At 39.8% G+C, this 21702-nt stretch overlaps 1 protein-coding gene across 2 annotated transcripts in view; it reads left to right on the top strand.

Moving 5' to 3' along the window:
• Nucleotides 1-21702, top strand: part of GRM8 (glutamate receptor, metabotropic 8) — a 773290-nt gene that overhangs the window by 2273 nt on the left and 749315 nt on the right. Inside the window, exon 2 of one of the 2 annotated variants that reach the window (XM_008571458.1) lies at nt 5845-6669. In XM_008571458.1, coding sequence (XP_008569680.1) covers nt 6160-6669 — 510 coding nt within the window. In that variant the 5' untranslated portion in view covers nt 5845-6159. Of the gene's footprint in view, nt 1-5844; nt 6670-21702 lie in introns of those variants that run through there. The other variant, XM_008571468.1, reaches the window with a different exon arrangement.

Below are 21702 nucleotides of genomic sequence, written 5' to 3'. Positions count from 1 at the left end.
CATCAGCACTGAGGGAGAGCGGAGGTCCAGCTATGGGGAGGCGGAGGGAGGGCAAGCAGGTGAGAAGAAGCAGGAAGATGTGGGATAGGCCAGGAGCAGTATGGGGAGACTGTTGAGCACAATTGTTGCCAATTTCATACTTTTCCAGGCAGCATTCTTCCAAATCTTCTGGCTGTTTATTGGCTGCCTTTTCCAGTGGTCATGACCCTTAGTAGTAGAAGCATTATATTCCACTTACAAGTTAGGAAGGTTTTTTATTGTCCTGTTTTCAGTAAAGAAGAATATCTTGTCACAACTTTCTTCAGAATAACCCTTTGGATGCTCCAAGTGTTAATGGCCTTCAGTCCCCCAGGTCAGATATTATACTTCTGTTGACTTTTCCTCTTGTGTCTTTCTTTCCAGTTTTTCTTCAAGCTCTGTGTTCTTGATATGGGCTCTCTAGGATTGACTCCTTGGATACGTGCCATTGTTAAGGTCTGGCCAGCACTGAGTGTGATGGGAAAGTGGTTTGCTCAGACCTTATAAGAACAGTATACCAATAAAATGTTTTAGTTCTAGGACTAATTCTTAAACTAAAGTATTCCTGTACATTCTTGTAGCACATGGCAGTTTATAAAGTACTTTTACACACATTATATCATTTGATTTCACAAGCTGGGAGGTGGGCAGAAATCATATTCCCTTTTTGGAAACAAAGAAACTGAGACCAGGGTAAGTGACTTGCCCAATGCTATACAGTGAGCACTGGGGGATGTGAGACGAGAGTCAGGGTCTCCTAGGACCCCAGGACATCCCATGTACAGTCCACATTCCCAAAGCAGGGTTAGCTCGATATCTGTCATGGTCTCCTGCACCCAGGAGGCATGGAATAAGGGAAAGAATGTAACAGCAGTCCTGCACTTGAATGTTGGCCTGTGACTTTAGACACGGTCATCTAGTCCTTCCGTTTTCAGATTCCTCATATACCATGGGGCTGATACCATTGTATTTTAAGAAGGAAATGAGAGGCTCCAGGCATACTGGAGGCATTCAGTAAGCATTGGTTTCACCCTCTTTCCCTCCTCTTGTCTAATACATACTATAAAAGTGGCCTCTCATTACTTTAAGTATGGTCCTTTTAAGCAATAGCTGTGTTATTGGAAAAGTAAGGGTACAAATTGAATTCTGCTAAATCAGATTGTATTTTAAATGCATGGGATTTAGCTATTTAAAGGAAACCTGTGGTGAATTCTTTTGTAATGCAAATAATCATCTTCTAATTTATCTGTTGAGTAAGATGAGCTTTTTGTGTATCAGATTTTCTTAATGTGGGGCTTGCTTGCATAAAAGCTTCACAGCCCTCTCTCACTGATGGGAAAAAAGTCACTCAGCTTGCAAACAAAATCAGTTATTGTGTTCAGTTTTGGCAAAGCCTTGCTCTGATGTTTGAGCATAATCTCATATTCCCTTATTAGTAAATAGTAGTATCTTAGAATGGGAAGCTGGAAGACACCTTAGAGATCATGTGGTCTATCTCATTCATTTCACAGATGAGGAAATGGACATGTTCGGTGTCATCAGCCATTGACAGTCAGGCAAGGATCCAATTCCAGGCCTCTGTTGCTGGGAGAGAGCTCCGTCTGCCCCATCCCCACTCTGCCCCCACCAAGAATCTATGGCCATGCACACATGTTGCAGCATGGGAGATGATACAGAAATACGCGTTTTCGCAAACAACCAAAAAAAATTGCAAGTGTGGGCAGTTTTAGAGTTGACAACAATATTCTGCTTAACCCTTTCATTAGAGAGCTGAATGGAAGGCAGCATAACGATGCTACTTTGGCTTTTTTATGAGGAAAAAATTACAGTTCTTGGCCAAGAAACTCCTCAGTGAGGATTTCACCATATTATATCTTAATTGCACTTGCCGAGTGCTGGAGGAAGACATGATGGCAGACCCAGAGAGACCCTGTGTGTGTTGGTGAGTTTGTTCCCACTGGCCTCAGGTTGGCCAGGAAGCCTGATCTGAAGCAGAGGTATTTGGACAAACTCCACTGGATGTTCTCGACCCTTTGAGAGATTCAGAAATCAACCTTCCAGAAATGCCCCCAGATTGTCCCTTCCTAATTCGTACATTATTGTTCTTAAAGAGTTAATCATTCAAGATGTACACGTTTCTGAAAGATTCCAGTGTAGTGGCGGGGCTCTCACCCTTGCTTGTGCTGCCACAGCCAGTCTCTGTAGCACTGAGGCTTTTTCAAAGGACAGGATCCACTTTAGGGGCCCAAGGATTTTGGCAGCTCTGCCACTTACTAGCTTAGGGCTTGGAGCAGTACTCAACCTCTCTGAGCCTTCTTTTCTCATTTATACAATAGCTAACGATTGATGCATGAAAATCATTGAGATACTGTGTTAGGTACTTGAGAGTTTGGTACAGAGAAGGTACTTAGAAAATAAAAGGAAGCAGAATCCAGTCTCTGGCCTGTGAGGAGCTGTCCTTCCCATTGGCTTTCCAGAAAACAGCTATAAGGGAGCCATTGGGCCTGCCAGTGGAAAGGCTAATGACTTATGATGTACATCAGGGAGGGAATGAACAGGAAGGGCATCAGGGTTCATGGTTAAGCATCCCCAAGGGGCCTCGCAACCATTCCCTGTGGGCCCAAAATAGCGCAGGGTGTGTGCTCCTTCAGAGGTGGATTTCAGGACTGCAGACCTCACACCTCCTTGAAGAAGTCCAGCAGCACAAGTGAGGTTTCTACCAACCCCCAGAGGAAGGTCTGTTTGAGAGAAAAGCTGTTTTACTTTAAATCAAACACAGAACATGAAGTAGAGCTATTTAGATCTATAGCACAAGAAGGTCATTATTTCTTTAAAACTCATTGACTCCAACTAGGATGAATTTAGATTAAAGCTCACAAGAATTGTAGAAGAGCAAGACTAGGCAATGTAAAATTATACAATGAAACACAATTTAGGTAGTTTTCCCCAAACTTTGAAATATATTTATCCTTAGAATTTAAAAGGGAAACTAAACCTTCCAGCCATCAAGAGTCTATGGTTTTTGTGACAATGTATCAGATTTTGAACTAACTGTAATATTTAAATATTTTATAAGTAGCTCTGATTTTATTTTTTAAGTGACAAACAAAATTCAGCAAAAAACCTCACCAACTGGGCAAATAAGGAAAAAGTTGCTCTGCTTTAATAGAGATGAATTACAGACCAGTTTAGCAACAACAGCTCCTCTGCTGATTACTTGCCATGCACCAGGTACTGTGCTTTCCATGTGTGCTGTATGGCAGGTTCTATTTTTCTTTACAGACAAAAAAAATCAAACTTTAGAGAGTTTACATGCAATTAATTCTATGATGCAGAGGAGGGAACTCAAACAAAAATTCAAGTGAGCTGTCTAATAAATGATAACCAGAACAGAACCTCTCGTTTTCCATTTCAGTGCATTTATCCACTAGGCAAAACTTATTCCTGCCTCACTGCTATTCATCTCCCAATCTTTCCTTAAATTAAAGCTCCAAACAGAACTATGAGATGCTTAAGAGACGAAACATTATTGCAAACACCAATAATTTTAAAAGCAACTTAATTTTATTACTTCCAGGACTGTACAGCAAGTGGAACTAGGTTAATGCTGCATGAGTAGGTAAGGATGCTTTGTGATTAACAGATGGACTGTTTTTATGTTTGTCGATAATTGAAAACCGGTTATTCTCTTAAGTGTTTTAAGTACATGGGAGGTGGCTTGGTGTAATGAAGAAAGGCTGGTCTTTGGAGAACCACAGGCCCCATCTGTTCTCCCTTAGACATTTCTTCTTTACCTTATTTATCCATTTATTCCATGCTCCGTCTGAAAGTATATGTGAAGCGTCAGCCCAACCATGTGGACTTGTTCTCAAATTCTAAACTAGTGGTGGGAGTTAATGAGGTTTTGCTATCATGTAACTGGTCTTCCTTGTGAAACTGTAAAATGCAACCCTACTTCTCTTAATGGGTAGCCAGTGTAATTTATGTTCCATCACTTAAATGGTTTCATCCAGAAAGATGTTGGCGAGGGTATGGGGAGAAGGGAACATTCCTACACTGTTGGTGGGACTGTAAATTAGTACCACCACTATGGAAAACAGTATGGAGGTTTCTCAAACAACTACAGCTAGTTCTTCCATATGATCCAAGTTGACTTTCTGAGTGTTTCCTTTTGTGGAATGCCTGAGGTCAGGCTATTGAGTCACAGATTTTCTGAAGGAGAAGCAGTTGCTAGGAGAATTGAGTACAAGGGATCATCAGTTAAATGGTGAGAAAAATCAGAAAAGGACTAAAAATTTTGGGACAGCATGGAGTATATCCAAGCCTTAACATGTGCCAGGAGCAGGGAATACTTGTCAGAGGCAGCATAGAACCATCTCAACAGAGTGGGCCATTAGCTGACCAGGCCCCCAGGTCACTGTGCACTGTGTGCACTCAGAAATGCAGGGCAGTGGCCACCACGAACCCCTTCTCCAATTTGTGAAGGAAAAAAGTGCAACTTTCCCGGAAGGTGTTTGTACATATGTTCAGTCATCCCCTAGGGAGGCACCATCCTTTCTTTCAGGACAAGGAGCATGGAAAACAAATTTTATGAACTGGAACTTGAACAAGGGAATGGGAAATACAACCAGATGTTGGTTGGCTAGGATAGAGGCGGACTGTCCAAACTTCAGATTTCAAAGTCATGTATAAATAGGTTAGAAATGAGCATTAGATTAACCATCCTGCCAAAGTAAATTGGTGCTGTTTATTCTCTTAATTGTATGTGCATTTCAAATCTCAGAGTCCCCATGTTGTCAGTTCTCATTTTCAGTTAAACCTCTTTAAAAGTCCTTTGAAATAATCTTATGGAATTCTTTCAGGATGAAGGCCTTAGAATAAACTTTTTTGTTTGTTTTTTTATAGATTTGCCTGTAAACTTTTTCATTCTAGGTTATTTTTAGTCTTGATGAAATAACTGTTTCCTTCACTGAGTCAGACAAAATTAAGAAGCTCTTCAATTGATCTCCAGCTCTGATTTACTCGTAGTGATTCTAGGATCAAGGCATATTTACTTCAGAACTGTAAGAAACCCATTGCTTCCACCCCGACAAATTAATTGGAAACTCTGGCAATAGTAATAAGAATATCTTCACACATAACCTTCCCTATGTCTTTAATTTTAAAGGCTTTGTTTTGTTACTGGAGAAAAATAAGATAATTTATATGAAATAGCTGACATTCTATGTTAAATTTTTTCACAAGCCACAAAACTTACGCATTTTGAGTTTCCTTCCTTCCTTCCTTCCTTCCTTCCTTCCTTCCTTCCTTCCTTCCTTCTTTGATTGAATAATCTCTTTTTCCCACTGGGAAATTCGAGGCACCAAAAAATGTCATTAACAGATGACTGGCATGTTGAATATATCACAGAAAAGAACCTTTCATTATAGTTTTGTTGACAAAATTTAAATGCTAGATTCAGATAGCTATAAAAAGTAAGAACAGATTTGAAAAGAAGTAATACCACCCATTACAAGATTTTTACCTTCATGGAAATAAGATTTATTGAAATAAAATAATAAATAAAAATACTTTCTGGCTTGGGAGAATCAACCTAGTTTCTGATACTTTTCTGTTTCCCTTGCTCCCAAAGTGTCATCAATCTCTGTTTAGATGCAATGTAGCCAGGTGTTCAAAATCACAGGGGGAAAAAGAATTAGTTTTTTGTTGAACAGAGGAAATTTAAAAAAAAAAAAAAGACTAGGTTGATGTAAACAGGGCTTAAAAATGTAAAAAATGTAGGCCCACTGAACTGAACCCTTTTTTTTTTCCCCTCCCTGTCCCCAGGAATAATTCTGCTCCATGGCTGACTTCAAGGATGTGAATTGTTGACCTCATCCCAACATCAAGAACCTCAGATGTTATTCTAATTTTTGCACCATTCCAGGCAGGTTGACTTTATATGGAAATAAAATTGAACCTTAGGGGTCTGATGGAAATTCACTGTGACTTTCGAATCAAGAAAATGTGCTGAAACCCACAGAACCTTTTCCCCATGGGCCCTGATGGTAGCCTCCAGAAGGAGCAGCCTCAGGTGGTCCCACTTCTTCTGTGGCGAGAATAAACTTTGGGTCTTCGATTGCAACACCACCTGTGGAGAAAATGGTATGCGAGGGAAAGCGACCAGCCTCTTGCCCTTGTTTCTTCCTCTTGACCGCCAAGTTCTACTGGATCCTCACAATGATGCAAAGAACTCACAGCCAAGAGTATGCCCATTCCATACGAATGGATGGGGACATCATTTTGGGGGGTCTCTTCCCTGTCCATGCAAAGGGAGAGAGAGGGGTGCCTTGTGGGGAGCTGAAGAAGGAAAAGGGGATCCACAGACTTGAGGCCATGCTTTATGCAATTGACCAGATTAACAAGGACCCCGATCTCCTCTCCAATATCACTCTGGGTGTCCGGATCCTTGACACGTGCTCCAGGGACACCTATGCTTTGGAACAGTCACTAACCTTCGTGCAGGCGTTAATAGAGAAAGATGCTTCTGATGTGAAGTGTGCTAATGGAGATCCACCCATTTTCACCAAGCCCGACAAGATTTCTGGCGTAATAGGTGCTGCAGCAAGCTCCGTGTCCATCATGGTTGCTAACATTTTAAGACTTTTTAAGGTAGGTAGAGGCATTGTCTTTCTGACCGTTGTGAAAGGACAATGAATTGCTGTGACTCCAACCACAGGTTTGAGAAGAAAGTGAAGATGGTGAAGTTGGGGCCGGCCCGGTGGCGCACTGCTACAGTGAGCCGCTTGGGAAGTGTGGCGGCGCTCCCGCCGAGGGTTCAGATCCCACATACAGACCGGCTGCTCACTGGCTAAGCAAGGTGCGGGAGCAACACCGAGGGTTGCGATCCCGTTGCCGGTCCTGGTCCGGTACGGGTGCGACACTGCGGGTTGCGATCTGTTGCCGGTCACGAAAAAAAAAAAAAAAAAAAAAGATGGTGAAGTTGCTCATAGACTGTTCTGTGTCACCAGCTTCCTGAAATGAGGCATTTTGTGTCTGGGTTTCTACGTGTATTGCTTTAGTTCCAATGTTTACAATTAATTGGATTACTTGTGGCTCTGTTTTTCCCCAAAGAGAAATGTGTTAAGTTCTGTGACATATTGGGTCCTTGCCATCTTGGGATAGCTTCCTTATTGAGGTTCATTTTAAATTACAGCAAGCATTTTTAAAGAGAATAATGAACTCTCAGCACGTTTATCATACAAAACATTTCTATGGTACTTGAGGTATAAGATAATTTACTTGGTGAATCTTCTTTAAGGTGGGATGCTCTGTTATGACAAAAGTTCCTGTGTGAAGAAACAGTGTTTATTTCTAATGTGTGGATGGGAGTGACATTCTGGGAGATAGGATGGCCATAAAATTGTCGGGCTTATTACAACTACAATAGAGAGGAACCTCATTAATTCAGACTGCTCTGATGTAGACTTGTAATAATTACGTATAATTCTTATTGAGTTAAAAGTTCAAATTTAGCAGGCTAAGTCAGGACCTTTTGCTTTAGGGTATAATGATCTATTACCTATACATTGCATTTATATATTGAATAAAATTGGCAATATGAAATAATACATGTAAAAACACTTTGAAAAGTATAGAGTCGTAAAAAGAAAGTTATTGTAAGTCACCATTTTCATTAACTTTATCATTTTATTTATTAACATCTATTAAGTGGTCATTTTTAATAGATATAACTTTTTAAAATTGAAAATCCTTTTCACTTTGATTTCTTACTCAGTGGGACATGACTTTTCCAACTTAATCTGAATTAATGAGGCTTCACTTTGAATTGTGAAAAACTATTCCTATGCCTATTTGATTTAAAAAAAAATTTTTTAAATGACCGGTAAGGGAATCTTAACCCTTGACTTGGTGTTATCAGCAGCACACTCTCCCAAGTGAGCCACGGGCTGGACCTTGGATTTAAAAATTTTAAAAGAACATAGAGAAGTTGGACAGATGACAGATATAGTGACAAAAATTAACAAAGTGATGGAAAACTTCACAAAAAAGATGGAAGGAATTGAATCAAAGACTTTCTGGTTTGGAGGATATCTTGGGGGCCCATCTAGTCCAGCCTACCTGTCATGCTTTTGGCTGGCACCAGGTGACAGGAAGGAGGTGGGATCTGTAGGAATTATGATGGAATTGACGGGAACCAGAATTAGTGTCTAAAGGGAGAGTAACAGAAGGACGAAGATCCTCATGAAGGTTTTCCTATTCTCTAAAATTGGGTCTTTTTGAGCCACAGTTGCTAAGAACAGAAAAGAGATGCTTTGGAGCAGGTGAGGAGGGAGGTCAATCAGGAGAGAAAAGTTGGGGAAGTGGCTGAGCTGGACACCACCCCAGAGCAGAAAATGCCATGTGGCCCATAATTGGGACTGCTAGGAGGAATCCTAGATCCCAGGATGTGGGAGGAAACCTGGAGAATCCCGGTTCCGCATCTTGCCTCCAGGCAAGGAGTCAGCCTAACCCAAGAGAAATCATTAACAACTGCCCAGATTCCCTTTGTAACATCCTCTCTGTAATATCCCCTGAGTGGCTTTGCTGCTGCCGTATGGATTCTCTTAGTTTAGAGGAGAGAATAATAAGCGGCAGCTTAATGGCTATTTTCAGATTGATGAAATATTCAGAAATGAGGAGGATGCTGAGCAGAAGCTCTCTGTGTTTAAGGAATACTGAAGAGGCACAAACAGACTTCAGGGAGTGCTGGAGACATTAAGCAGGAAATTGGCAATGAGAAGGACACAAGATTAAAATAGAAGCCAAAGGTGCTCTAGTTCTTCATCTCTGGAAACCTTCAGGGTAAACTAGGTACAGACACCCCCCCCCCCCAATATGTCATATATATAGGCTAACATGGGGCAGAGTGGTCACCTGTGTGATTGTTTAACCCCTATAGCAAGTTAATGGCTTTAGATAACAGTAGTACCAATTAGGATAATGTGACATGTAACAGCAGAATAGCAAACCCAGAATGCTTCCACCTTATACAAAGGTGTACAAGGCATCTCAGGGGCTCCTGTGTTGCAGAGAGCACAATGAAAACAGGGGTCCAGCTCTCAGTTAGAGATTGTGTCATTTGAAAAGAATTGAAAAATAATGAGGGGGCCTTTTGGACACGTTGAGTGGGAAGCACATAAATTTGTTTTAGAAAGCTATTTCAAGGAATTTGCATATGTTTTATAAAGAGCTTTAGTGTTTTTCCTTTTCTAGAACATTTTCACCCTTCTCCTTTAAATTAGAGTAAATCTATTCCTCAAAACACTAATCATATGTCTTACTTTGAGCAACGACTGAACATTCTAAGTTAAAAATAGCACATTGATGCTGGAGGTAACGCACATTAATGTCCACAAGGATGCACTGGGTTATAACAGGACAGCATCAGATACGATTTCTCTCTCTTATTTTTCTAGTTAACTTTACCTGGATTGTTAACTTTTTCCTCTCGAAGGACAAGGGTTATTGAATCTGTACTGTATCCTTCCCAAAGCAATCAAATGAGACTCTTAACTAGGAATCCATCTGTGGGTGGGCTAGATAATTTCTCCCCATGTGAAAGTGTGCTGCTTATAAATGGTTAAAATTGATCTTCATGTTAAGTGATTACAGAGCAGCATCCCCTTTTCCTGGAAGTCTTCACTTGCCCTGCTATGTCTACAAAGGTATACTTTCTTCCAAGATACTCTACCAATTGAAGCAACCAATTCCATTTTGCGAGTTATTTATTGCATACAGTGGGCTTTATTCAGTGTAAAGTATAAAAAGGTAAATCTGCCATATCCAGGCTCAACTAGTTAGATGGACAGATAAATGAGCGCAATCAATAAACCCAGCAGGTGGTAACATTTCATGTTAAATCTTATTTGATGGCAAACAGGTAATGGAAAATTGAAAGACAGACTCCTCCAGTCAATCCTTTGGTACTGCAGCATGCTTTAGTTTAATTTTGAAAAGAGCCCACTCACCTTAGTTGAGAGATGACAGGTCCTTTCTCTTATAGTGACCCAAAGTGGTGGCATTGAGTGAGAATGGGCACTATCCATGGCAATGGGCACTTAAACTCAGGGCCAGAGAGATCTATCAAAAATGCAGACCTGGTAATTTCTCTTCCCTTCTTAAAACTCTTTAATGGCTACCATTACCCCAGGTTGAAGGTCCACTTCTACTTTTGGAAGACTTCTCACTTTCCTTGGCTAGATTAAGTTTCTTTGTTACATGTAACAAAGAAGCAGCCTGTACTTCCTCTTCTTAGCATTTATCCTACTCTACTGTAGTTGTTTGTTTATTTCTGTGTATACCCCACGAGACCATAAGCACTGTGAGGGCAGGATCCATGTATATCTAGTGTGTTGCTGTATTCCTAGCATCTAGCATGGACCTATCTCGGAACCCAATAAATATTTGTTGAATGAATGAATGAGTGAATGAATGAACCGTATCTCTGTACTGCCTCCTTCATCTCAGTTTCAACTATTGGAAATAATATGTGTTGGGCTGATAGGACAGACATAGAATTTTGTTTATTTTACTTATATTTTCTTTTAGAAAAAGGAGCAGAAGGAAGGAGAAGGAGAGAGAGAAGGAAGCAGGCATATTTGGGGAGTTCCGATTTTCATGTGCTTTTTCATTTTCATGCAAATTCCCATTTTTTCTAAGCAGATTTTTAAAATTAAAAATTTTCATTGTATATTTCAAAATTGCTAAAAGACTAGATTTTAAATGTTTTCACCGCAAAAACATAAGTATGTGAGGTGATAGATTGGTTAATCAGCCTGATTTAATCATTCGATATTATAAACATATATTAAACCATCACACTGTACCAACTATTATTTGTTAATTAAAAATAAAATCAAAAAATTAAGTCAATAACATACACGAGCACATTCTCATTTTGAAAAGTTTAAGCAAAGAATAAGTAAATAGTGTAAAATGAAGCGTCCACTTTCAAACACAGATCTATTAATACGATGACACATACACACAATTTTAATAATAAATATGTGTGTTATGACTTTCTTTCTCACTTCGTAATACATCTGGGAGAGATTTCCATGTTGGATAATATAGGTCTGCTTCAGTAATTCTCAGCCCTGGCTGCATGTTAGCATTATCTGGATAGCTTTTAAAAAATATGGATGGCCAAACCCTATCTATGCACAATGAAAATGGGGAGGAGCCCTGCACTGGTATGTTTTAAAAGGTTGCCAGGGGATTCTGATGTTTGTCCAGGATTGAGAACTATAAAACTTTATTTTCTAAATGGTTGCTTGGTTTTTAATTTTATGGATAGACCATAATTTATTTTTCAAATCCCTGATTGACAGGTTACTTCCCTTTGATTTCTTAAGATCTTTTGTCATTTGAAGAACAGCTCAAACATGCTACAGCCTCATCTAAACACTGTTATCTCTAGAGTCGATTTTGATTTCATAGAGCCCTTTCTTGGACCAACACACGGGCCGAATTAATGAATTACCAAAAACACCTTGCTATAAGGCAGGCCTACATGACACAGTAATACATCACAGGCCACGGCTGTTCATAATGTGTAGCAACATGGGGAATCATTATAGTGGTCATGTGCTCAGACTGTTAAAAGAGCATTGTGACTCTTGTTGGGTGGAGCAAATCTTAAACTTTGTGAATTTAAATTTTTTTTCTTTACTTCTCCGTAGCCTCAAGTGATCTGAAATACTACAGTGAATACTGAAGACATCTTAAGAGCTTACTTAGTGATTATGTCTATCTTTTGGGTGTTTTAAAAAATCTTATTGTTTTAAAAGTAGTGAGAAATTTTTCTAAGAGAATGGCCTGTGACTAGATGTTACATTATTTTTGTTTAAGAAGTTGTCTGAAAACCTTTCTAGAACAAGTCAGGGTATATATAAATAAATAAATCTGCATAAGGAAAGTACTATGCTCTTTCTACCATTTACCCTAATGGCTGCAATTTTCTAAATTTTATTTTATAGGCTTTATTTTTTTTAGAGCAGTTTTAGGTTAACAGCACAATTGAAGATTGCAGTGGTTTGTATTTGGTTTCAGCACAGGTTTCTTCCCAGACTCTTCTGAAGATAGCTTTTTGCAACCAAAGATTGTACCTTTTTAAGAAGACTTAAAAATCTGAAGGCTGTCCTGTGGCTCTAGTCCAGTGGTTCTCAAACTTTAGCATGTATCAGAATCACCCAGAGAGTTTGCTGAAACACAGATTGCTGAGCCCACCTTCAGAGTTTCTGATGCAGTAGGTCCAGATGGGGTCTGAGAATTGATACTTCTAATAGCTCCCAGGTGATGCTGATGTTGCTGTTTCTCAGACTACACTTTGAGAACCACTGTTCCATACAAATTGCTTGCTGGCCGACTTAGCAAGTCAAAGTATGCAAAACAAAAATGAGATTTAACAATGTTCTGTCTGGCAGGAGTGGCAGGAGACATTTTTCTTTTGACATACCTGGTTGGATTTTTGTTCATAATCACAACAGCTGCTGAATGGATTTATTTTTAATTGTGTGCCCTTTTGTGTGTTTTGTACTATGTAATGTATAGATCAGCAGTAGTGATCAGCATAATGGTCACTTGAACACAATTCCTAAAGTAGGGTCACCCAGATTACCACTTGTACTCATTTGCTCTATGTGAAACAATAGAACCGACTGATTTAAGAAACTTAGACTGTAAGATACATATTAGCTGGGAATTGAGAACAGTGAGAGATGAAGGCAGCTATGATTTGTCTCAGCTACCAGCAATTTGTCTTCGGAAACCATGACAGCTACCTCCTGATTTCCATTATGCAATAAGTTTGCAAATAACATTCCACAGCGGTCTTGATCAATAGAGGGTCACAAGAGGCCCTTCTTTCCCCATGGTGGGTAAAGGGCCTATTTACCCATTTAATTGATACAACACTCTTTCTTGCCAAAGAAAGAGACATCTCTTTTAGCTATAATTGGGGACTTTTTCTATCCCTAATGTAAAGCTAGGGCTCACAGACCCCTGGAGTCTGTTGCACAGACTGGGTCACAAACCCTCCACACGCAGGTCTACAAGCTAGGTAATAGAAAAAGAAAAAGGTCCTGAGAGTTGTGGGTAAAAAATGAATGGGTTTTATTCAGATCTAGGAGCAACTGTCCTAGGGGCTTCTCTGAGAGTTCTGAGAAGGACTGTGGATCAGAGCTGTTAGTCTTTTATACTTAAGTTCATAACCCTGGACACCTGGGTGCCCATACACAATTACACTTAGTAACAAGGGACACCTGAGGCTATTTACAACAAATGCTTGGCAAGATTCTGAACATCTGAGGGGCCCTGACCATTTTCCTATTTTTTCCCAACACCTAATCGCTCTTAACAACATAAAAATATACATGTAATCTTTATATATTTTAAACATGTAACGAACACCAGGCAGTTAAGATGTAGGGGTCTAGGCATAGCATTGTCTGTGGCTACCTTTATCTGTTTCCAGAAAGAAGGCAATCTGTGCTGCTTTGCTTCATTAGGCCCAGCAAACTCATAGGCATGTGTTTTCAAGGTTGGCCATTAGTCTCCCTCCAAGACTCTTCCAGGCTCCCTCTGAGCATAGGGGGGCTGGTTTCCTTGGAATAATGTAGCCCCAGACCTATTGGTTAGTCCCAGCTTTAGAAAGTCATAGATCTGTCTCTCTGTATTCCCCACAGTACTACATGAGGTTCCCTTGGGATGTATGGATGGTGATATTCTTGAGCTAGCATCTTACCCTTGTGTCCCTACACATGGATTAGGAATGAACTCTAGCTTTGATTAGTGCTTGTACTATCTCTTACACTTTATTTTTTTCCTTTTTGTCTTTTTTACTGACTGGTAACGGGATCGCAACCCTCGGTGTTGCGCCAGCACCGCGCTCAGCCAGTGAGCAGGAACTGGTCTCCACATGGGATCCGAACCCTCGGCGGGAGCGCCGCTGCGCTCCCAAGTGGCGTACTCTCCAGTGTGCCACCGGGCTGGCCCTCTCTTACACTTTAAATCTCAGCATCTACATGTGGCAATTCTATTTGAGTTCTCAAATTGATTTATCACCTCAATTCTGAGAATGTTTGCATTCGTATTGTTTTTAGAACAGGTTCCATATCATACTTACGCAGATTTGTTAGATATTTGTGGCTTATAGATATTTGTTATCATCAGGAGCTGTCTATTCAATTTATAGATTATTGTACTTATCCAGTGATGCTGATATTCTTCTTCTGAGTAAAACAGATTAATGTGAACTATATGAAATAGGTCAGCTCTGTAGTCAGACTGCCTGGGTTCAGATTCTGAAATAATGCTTATTAGTTGTGTTATCCTAAGCAAAATAGTTAGTCTCTCTAAGTTCTACCTTTATTATTTTTGAAAAGTAGATAATAATAGTACCTCCTTTGTAAGGTTTTTAATGAAGACCACTAAGATAAATGCTGTAGAATCCTAAGCAAAATCCCTTGTGCATAGTAAGCACCATAAATGCTTGTTATGTTGATGATAATGAGGAGATATTGATGCTCGCCATCAGTAGGATATTCATTTTGAGTTGTATCTTTCCTCCAATTTCTCAGCCATTTACATCGACACTCTATTTTATGAACAATGGCAGATTCCCATAAAAGATGTAGTCTTTGGTCAAGAAACAGAACAAAATGAGAGGTGCAAGTAGGCTCTGGCCTAAGGCAAGGCTTTCTAATTTTCTTGAAGGCCAGACTTGAGACTGGAACGTCACCAGCCCATGCTCCAGCCACCTGAGCTAAGAAAGTAGTGCTATCCTTTCTAAATCTAGGTGTTGGGGGGTGGTTTTTAAATTTAAAAACCAGAAAACCAAGGAAAAGACTGGATGACCCAAAGATAAGCTGTGCTGTTTTAATATTGTTTCAGCACCCAAACAAAAGTGCCCTTCGGATTCAGTTTTGGGAAAACAAAGCAAAACAAAACAAAACATGAAAAAAACCAATTCTGGCTTGTCTGGACTCTTCCCCAGGACCCATGTTTGGTGGTGGAGTTGTGGGTGAGGGTGAGTAGCTGACCACCCTGGGGTGGATGACAACCTTTAAGCCTGTCCCTTGGGTTGGAATTCCCTTTTTTTGCCTTGTTTGGTACAATGACCCAAAGACAGAAACACAGGCCCTTTGTGGAAAAAGAACATTACCCTTTATTGAGGGAAGAATTTCTTTTCTTTCTCAGGGATGGTCTACATAACACTAATTTCTATCATCTTCTGATACCAGTGTTAGGAATGAAAGCTCTAAAAAATTCAAAAGTACTTGCTCTAGAAGTCACATTCATTTGAGAACAGCCAGAAAAACAGTGGAGCTAAATGTATGAAATTTTGACTTACACTATGACCTAGCTTGCTCCACTTGTTTAAAATGTGAATAATTCAGTCAAACATATCAATTATACCCTAGTAAAATTTCATTTTACCAAACATGGGTAATTTACTCAAATGTAAGAGGATTTCACAAGGAAAGATGAATGATATATATGCAATGCGGAGTTGTGTAGTCTAGTTAGGTAGGACCTGTGTAAGACAGAATCTTATCACAGTGTTGTGAAAAATGCTGGTGAGTGCCTGATAGCTCTTTATACTAAGTGCTAAATTTCTTTTTTTTCCCGCCAATAGAAATACAATAGGGTGACGAGATGTCAGCATTTTACGCATTAAATCTTCTTTAACTTAATGCATGAAACAAGCAAGCAGGTAATATTCAATAAACCTATAAACAGGTATTTATTCAGCATCCCATAGGTATATGCATCGTGTTTGGCACAAGGGGGACACTATGAAAGAAGCAGGAGATTCTAATCTGTCATGTTGCTTAGTATCTAGTTGAGGAGAAATAACAAACACCTATAAAATAACAATGAGCAGTGTGAAGCGATGGAATCAGTGCTACAGTACGGTGCCGGGGTTCCCAGGAAAGGCCAGCCTCATCCAAGGAAGCTGCAGTTACCAGCCAAGGTGTCTTAGTTTGGGCAGCTATAACAGAATGTTGTAGAATGGGTGGCTTAAACAACAAACATTTATTTCTCACAGTTCTGGAGGCTGGAAGTCCAAGATCAGGGTGCCAGCATGGTGGGAATTTTGGTGAAGACCCTCTTCCCGGTTTACAAATGGCTGTCTTCTCATTGTATCCTCACATGGTGAAGAGAGAGACCAAAAAAGCTATCTCCTGTTTCTTCTCATAAGGGGGCACTAATCCATTCATGAGGGCTCTACTCTCATGAGCTAATTACTTCCCAAAGGCCCCACCACCAAATGAAGGTTAGGATTTCAACATATGCATTTTGAGGGGTACGCAAACATTCAGTCCATAGCACAAGGCTTCATGCAGTAATGAGGGATTGAGCTGGGCTTAGAGGGATAGGAAGGAGTGTATGAACTGAGAGGCCAGAGAGGAGGAAGGATCATCCAAGTCGGGAAATCCCAGGAACCTTCGACCTGATGCCAGGTTATGTTCAGCCATGTGGGGGTGGAAGTAAGTGGAAACCACTGTCCCTCCTCACAACGTCTCTCTGCTATGACAAAACCTCAGAGGATTTCTTTAGGAATCTCCTAGGAGGATTCGTCATGAGGAATTTTGGAGCACTGTGTCCTCAGCTCCCAATGAACACAAAATGGGGGGCCTCAGTTAAAATCCAAGCCAGTGGGCACAGAGCATCCAGAGGGCAGAATGCTGTGCCTCTTCCTCAGGGCTATAGGAACAGGTAAAGAGGGTGAACTGCTGTGGGATTAGAGGAAGGAGCTGTCAAACCTGGGAGAAGCCCTAACTTCTTCCCCGCCCCCCATCCTTGCACTCTGGAAATTCATGTAACTTAAAATTGAAAAATTTGCTTTTTTTCTTTCATTTGCCACATACATATCTTAACTGTTTATACTGTTATCATTAAACATAGATACACAATTGATTGCTGAGAGAAAAATTAAATGCATTCACAGTGAATTGATTTTATTTGTCTCATTCCTGTAAGGAAAGCTGCCATCCTACAGGGGCTCCCAGTACCTTCTTTCTGTCTTCTTGACCCTTGAGTAAAGTAGGAGTAATCATGTTTGCCCAGTCTCTGTTTCACAAGGTAGTCACAGATATCAATAAGGTAAAAATGTGGGGAATTGGCAATATTCTAAGTGTACAGGATTTTGAGTGATTTGGAAACAGGTTCTATATTGAAAGCAGCATAAGTGATTGTTTTCTTCGAATACTGCAGGGCTTTAACATGTAATTTCTACTCTCTTAACCCCACCTATTTAAATGGGAGCTCAGTGTGAGATGTTTTGTTGTTTTTGAAAAAACCACTGGGATGGAATTTTAAATCCTTGAATTTTTTTCCATTTTCCTAAGGAAAGAAGATACTGGAAATTCCATTTTTTAGTTTGGATTCCTTTATTTCATTTATATTCATGCAGCTCAAGCATCTAGTGAGTTTTGCTAGTGTATAAATTAATATTTACAGGTAAAACCTTGCTGAAAATAAAATAGATTAAGTGGAGAATATTTTTCCCACAGCTTCCTTCTCTAACGGAAATGAAACAACCCAGCACAACTCCTTTACTGAATGCCCCATCTGTTAGCTCCATGCTCATCTGAGCCAACGTCGTCTTGGGAGTGTTTGGGGCCAAGGGTCTGCATGTGAAGCAGGGTGGGTTGGGCACATGCTGGGTGACTCAGGATTTTAAGATTTAGACTTATATTTACCCTTAAATATTTCTCTGAATTACGGGGAACTAAAATGAGAACATGTATTTTTGGACTGTAATTAAAGTTAAATTTCAGCCTCTACTGATCAGTACTATGTATAGCACATGATAACTTTTTTTTTTAGATATTAAATCAGTAATCTCAAATAGTGTAGTGGTATAGGATTGATGAGTAAATATTATTTTAACCCTTTATTTTTAAAAACTTCATGATGTTTAAACTAATAGCATTAATATTTCATTCTGGTAAAGTGGTACAAGTGTAGATTTTGAAGTGAAACAAATATAAAATTTGTAAATAACGCTGATACCTACATGATGAGAATTCCCCTAAAGAATCGATGTCTACTTAGAAGATGGTTCTTATGAAGAAAAAGTTCACAGTTTTGCATTGCACTTTTTTAAAAAATTGAAACATAGTTGATTATACATATCTGTAGAGTACAGAGTTGAATATCAATGCCTGTGTACAAGGTTGTGCTTTGTTTTAAACAATTCAAGGTTTTCATATCAACAATGATCCATGGACATTAGGACATCTTAAAGATGTTTTAGGAAGCTTGGCACAAATAGTTTATTTTTCTAAAGTGATTGTTTTTTGTAGTTCTTCAAATATCTGGAGCCATGGAATGATGGAGTTGGAAGGGATTTTTGATGTTTTCTATTACAGCCTTCCATCCAAATCAAAACCTCTTCTATAAGACCCTTGATAGGTAAAGATTCAGTGCTGTCTTTTGTTCCTCTTGTGTTAAACATATCTTTCCAACCAATCCTCCTGCCTTCTGATGCTTCTCTTTTTCATGGAACAGTCCTTCAGATGTTTGAAGACCCTTGTTGTTCCTGAGCCTTAAGTTCCCCAGGCTAAATGTCACTTGCTCCTAATGGTTACAGTGCGAGAGCTAATTTTTGGGGGGGACAGCTTCCTATATGCCAGGCACCATACTAACCATGTAGCATGCCTGATTTTATTTGATCCTTACCACAATTCTGTCAGATAGGTATGGCTTTCAGATGAGGAACTGAGGCTTATCTAGGTCACCCAGAAAGTAAGTGGCCAGATCATATTCAAACCTAGGTCTGATGGACTCAGAAGTCCATGCTTTTAACCATTGCTTTGTACTGCCTTTCAGATAGTATGTTTTCAAATTCTTTCTGTTTGGTTTCCCTTCTCCAAACACATTGCTGCTGTTAGTTTAACCTTATTCTAAGTTAAATCCATTTTTCCTTGCCATTCTAAAATATTGCCTTTGAGCAGGAAAATTAAGCCCTTAACACAGAGGATGTCAGCTCTGTAAGCCTCACACACACGGTGCGTAGGTGGCTGGAATGGCAGATGGGCTGGCCAGCACACCCACGGGGGGCAGTGGCCTTGCTACAAGGATGGAATCTGACTGTCCATGACCCCATGCACCTTCCCTGCTGCTGGAATGGCCACATGGCTCTCAGGAAATGTTGGGAAACTTGTACTCCTTTAGCAGCATAGATGGGAGCTTCCTATTTTTACAGTTGTTTTCTGAGGAGGAATGGAATCTGACTGTCCATGACCCCATGCACCTTCCCTGCTGCTGGAATGGCCACATGGCTCCCAGGAAATGTTGGGAAACTTGTACTCCTTTAGCAGCATAGATGGGAGCTTCCTATTTTTACAGTTGTTTTCTGAGGAGGGTACTGGATGGGAAGAGTTTGTATTTATTATTACAGATGGTCAGAACAGTTTATGTATCAGGAAGCTTTCCATGGAAGGATTAATATATCCCAAATTATTTTTTGAAGTTCATGGCAGGATGTGGTGAAATTACTTGAACTTCAGGAAAACACTGAAAACATCACAATAAATACATGTGGTTTGCACCTGCTCCTTTCCCAAACTAAAATACTGCCTGTGACAGTGTTTCCTAAACACACATGGGCTCAAATGCTAGATGAAATGGAGAGATGACAAAATGAACATATTTGTATTAAGGTTCTTTCATGTACGTCTTGTTTCTGTTAGAGTCTGGTCTGAAATGCTTAGGTGGATAAATTGGGACCAGGGTTTGTATGATATTATCAATGTCAGAAAAACAGACCATTCATTTTTACATACATGGGGAGAGACCAGTGTTCTAACCCTGTTTCCTGTACCATGGCAGAGGAAGAGAATTGGGTTCCTTCAGCCACTTTTTGGGGTAGATTTGGCAGCAGCTCCACCTGTCTGCTCATTACCTGAGCCTCAGAGACTCCCATGGGTGCTGCTGAGCTTTTCACTGTCACTATCCAGCCCCCTTCCTTCCTGTTAACCTGCCTCGATGTTCCATTCCAAGCCTTCTTTAAGCTAAGCATATAATGCACTTGGTTATACCTTTACTTTAACAACACTTTTGATCTTTTTAGAGTTCCTCTATGTTTTCCTATTAGATAAAAACAGCTTTTTATACCTTTTGTTTCCATGGTAATGAATTCCAGGACTGCTTTAGAAAACCACTAGCTGTGTGTGCCAGTGGAAAGTTGGAACATTATGGACTAAGACAATAACTATCAGCCCACCTGTAAGAGGAGCACAAGCTCATAGAGCCACTTTAGAACACTGTCATGAAATGATGTGAGCATGTTTTTTTCCCCTGCCATTAGAGGAATTTGGAAAGTGAGTCCTGCATTGCAGGCAAATGGCTTGGGAGCATTAGCATGAAATTTAGTGTTCACTAATCAGCTCAAGACAGAAAGAGCCAAATTAACTTGAGTCATTAATTTCAGACTTAACAATATCTAAGAAGCCATAAAGCCCCATTTCTGAATTTTCCTTTCTGCAACCTTCCTGGGTTTTTACAGGTGCCAGTTCTACTCTTGGGAAGTCTGATATGGGAGGAGAGCCTTCCTCGGGCTATTTGCTTTTTGATGAAAGGAAGATTGTTTTTAAAAACCCAGAGAAATCTACCTGATATTGTCTGCAAATATACCTTTTAGAAATATGAGGTACAGATCAAAACTCAATAGAAAAATCCATTAGAGAGGATTGGCTAAAGACAGGACAAATATAAAAAGCAGAGGTTTCTGAGAAAAAATAAAACTAATTTTATGACAACCTTTAGGTTCCTGAGTATGTTGAAGGAGGAGTAGTCAGATTTTTTTTTGGTCAATGCTGACTCTGTCCCCTGCAACCCTGCTCTTTATTATCTTGTAAAGGGGGAGGGAGGTTGGGGGAGGGGGAGGCAAGAGAAAAAGCAGAAAGAAGGAGAGAGGATGGGAAGTTGCAAAGGAAGACTGGAAGTGTGTGCCAAGTTGATTGTGCTTATTTGGAAGGAGATAATGAATCGAAGCCCACTTTCTCTTAATGTGGATTTTAATATTTAAAGTTCCAGTGCCATTATTGAGTATATTAAGATGCTTTTATGTTGATCTAATTAAAATTACATTTAGAATAATGAATAACATGTAATTTACAAATATGTTACCAAGACACATTTTTTCTTTTTTTAAAAGCAATAAATAAATAAATAAATAAATAATGGTAATAGTTTTCAGAAGCATTCTTCTAGGAGACACAAAGTTGAGGGGCTAGAAACACTGGGCCATCAGATTTTATGAAATAGTTTACTGCAAGACATGGGGGTTCTGCACTTGCCTGGATTCAGAACTCCTGGCCCTAATAAAGATAAAGGGAGGTTCAACTACTCAGTATTCATTTTCTTCTTAATATTTTCAAGACTGAAGATGCCTATTAAACTTGGTCTTCATATCTGGTAGGAAGTGTTCACCAGGGCTAACTAATTTTGAGCCCAGCTCATTTAAGCATTTGGGGCACTGCTCCAAATTGTTGCACTTGGTTGTTCTCTGCCCAAGCTGCATCAGACTTTTATCAAAGCCACCTTAGTTTTTTTTTTCTTTTTTTTCCTTTTTGTTTTTTTTCGTGTCCGGCAATGGACCGCAACCCTCAGTGTCGCGCCCGTACCGGA

Source organism: Galeopterus variegatus, unplaced genomic scaffold (assembly GCF_000696425.1).
Source record: "Galeopterus variegatus unplaced genomic scaffold, G_variegatus-3.0.2 Scaffold40, whole genome shotgun sequence".
In the NCBI taxonomy this organism is placed as follows: Eukaryota; Metazoa; Chordata; class Mammalia; order Dermoptera; family Cynocephalidae; genus Galeopterus; species Galeopterus variegatus.
The sequence above is the reverse complement of the archived record's forward strand: the minus strand, read 5'-3'. Positions and strand labels throughout refer to the sequence as shown.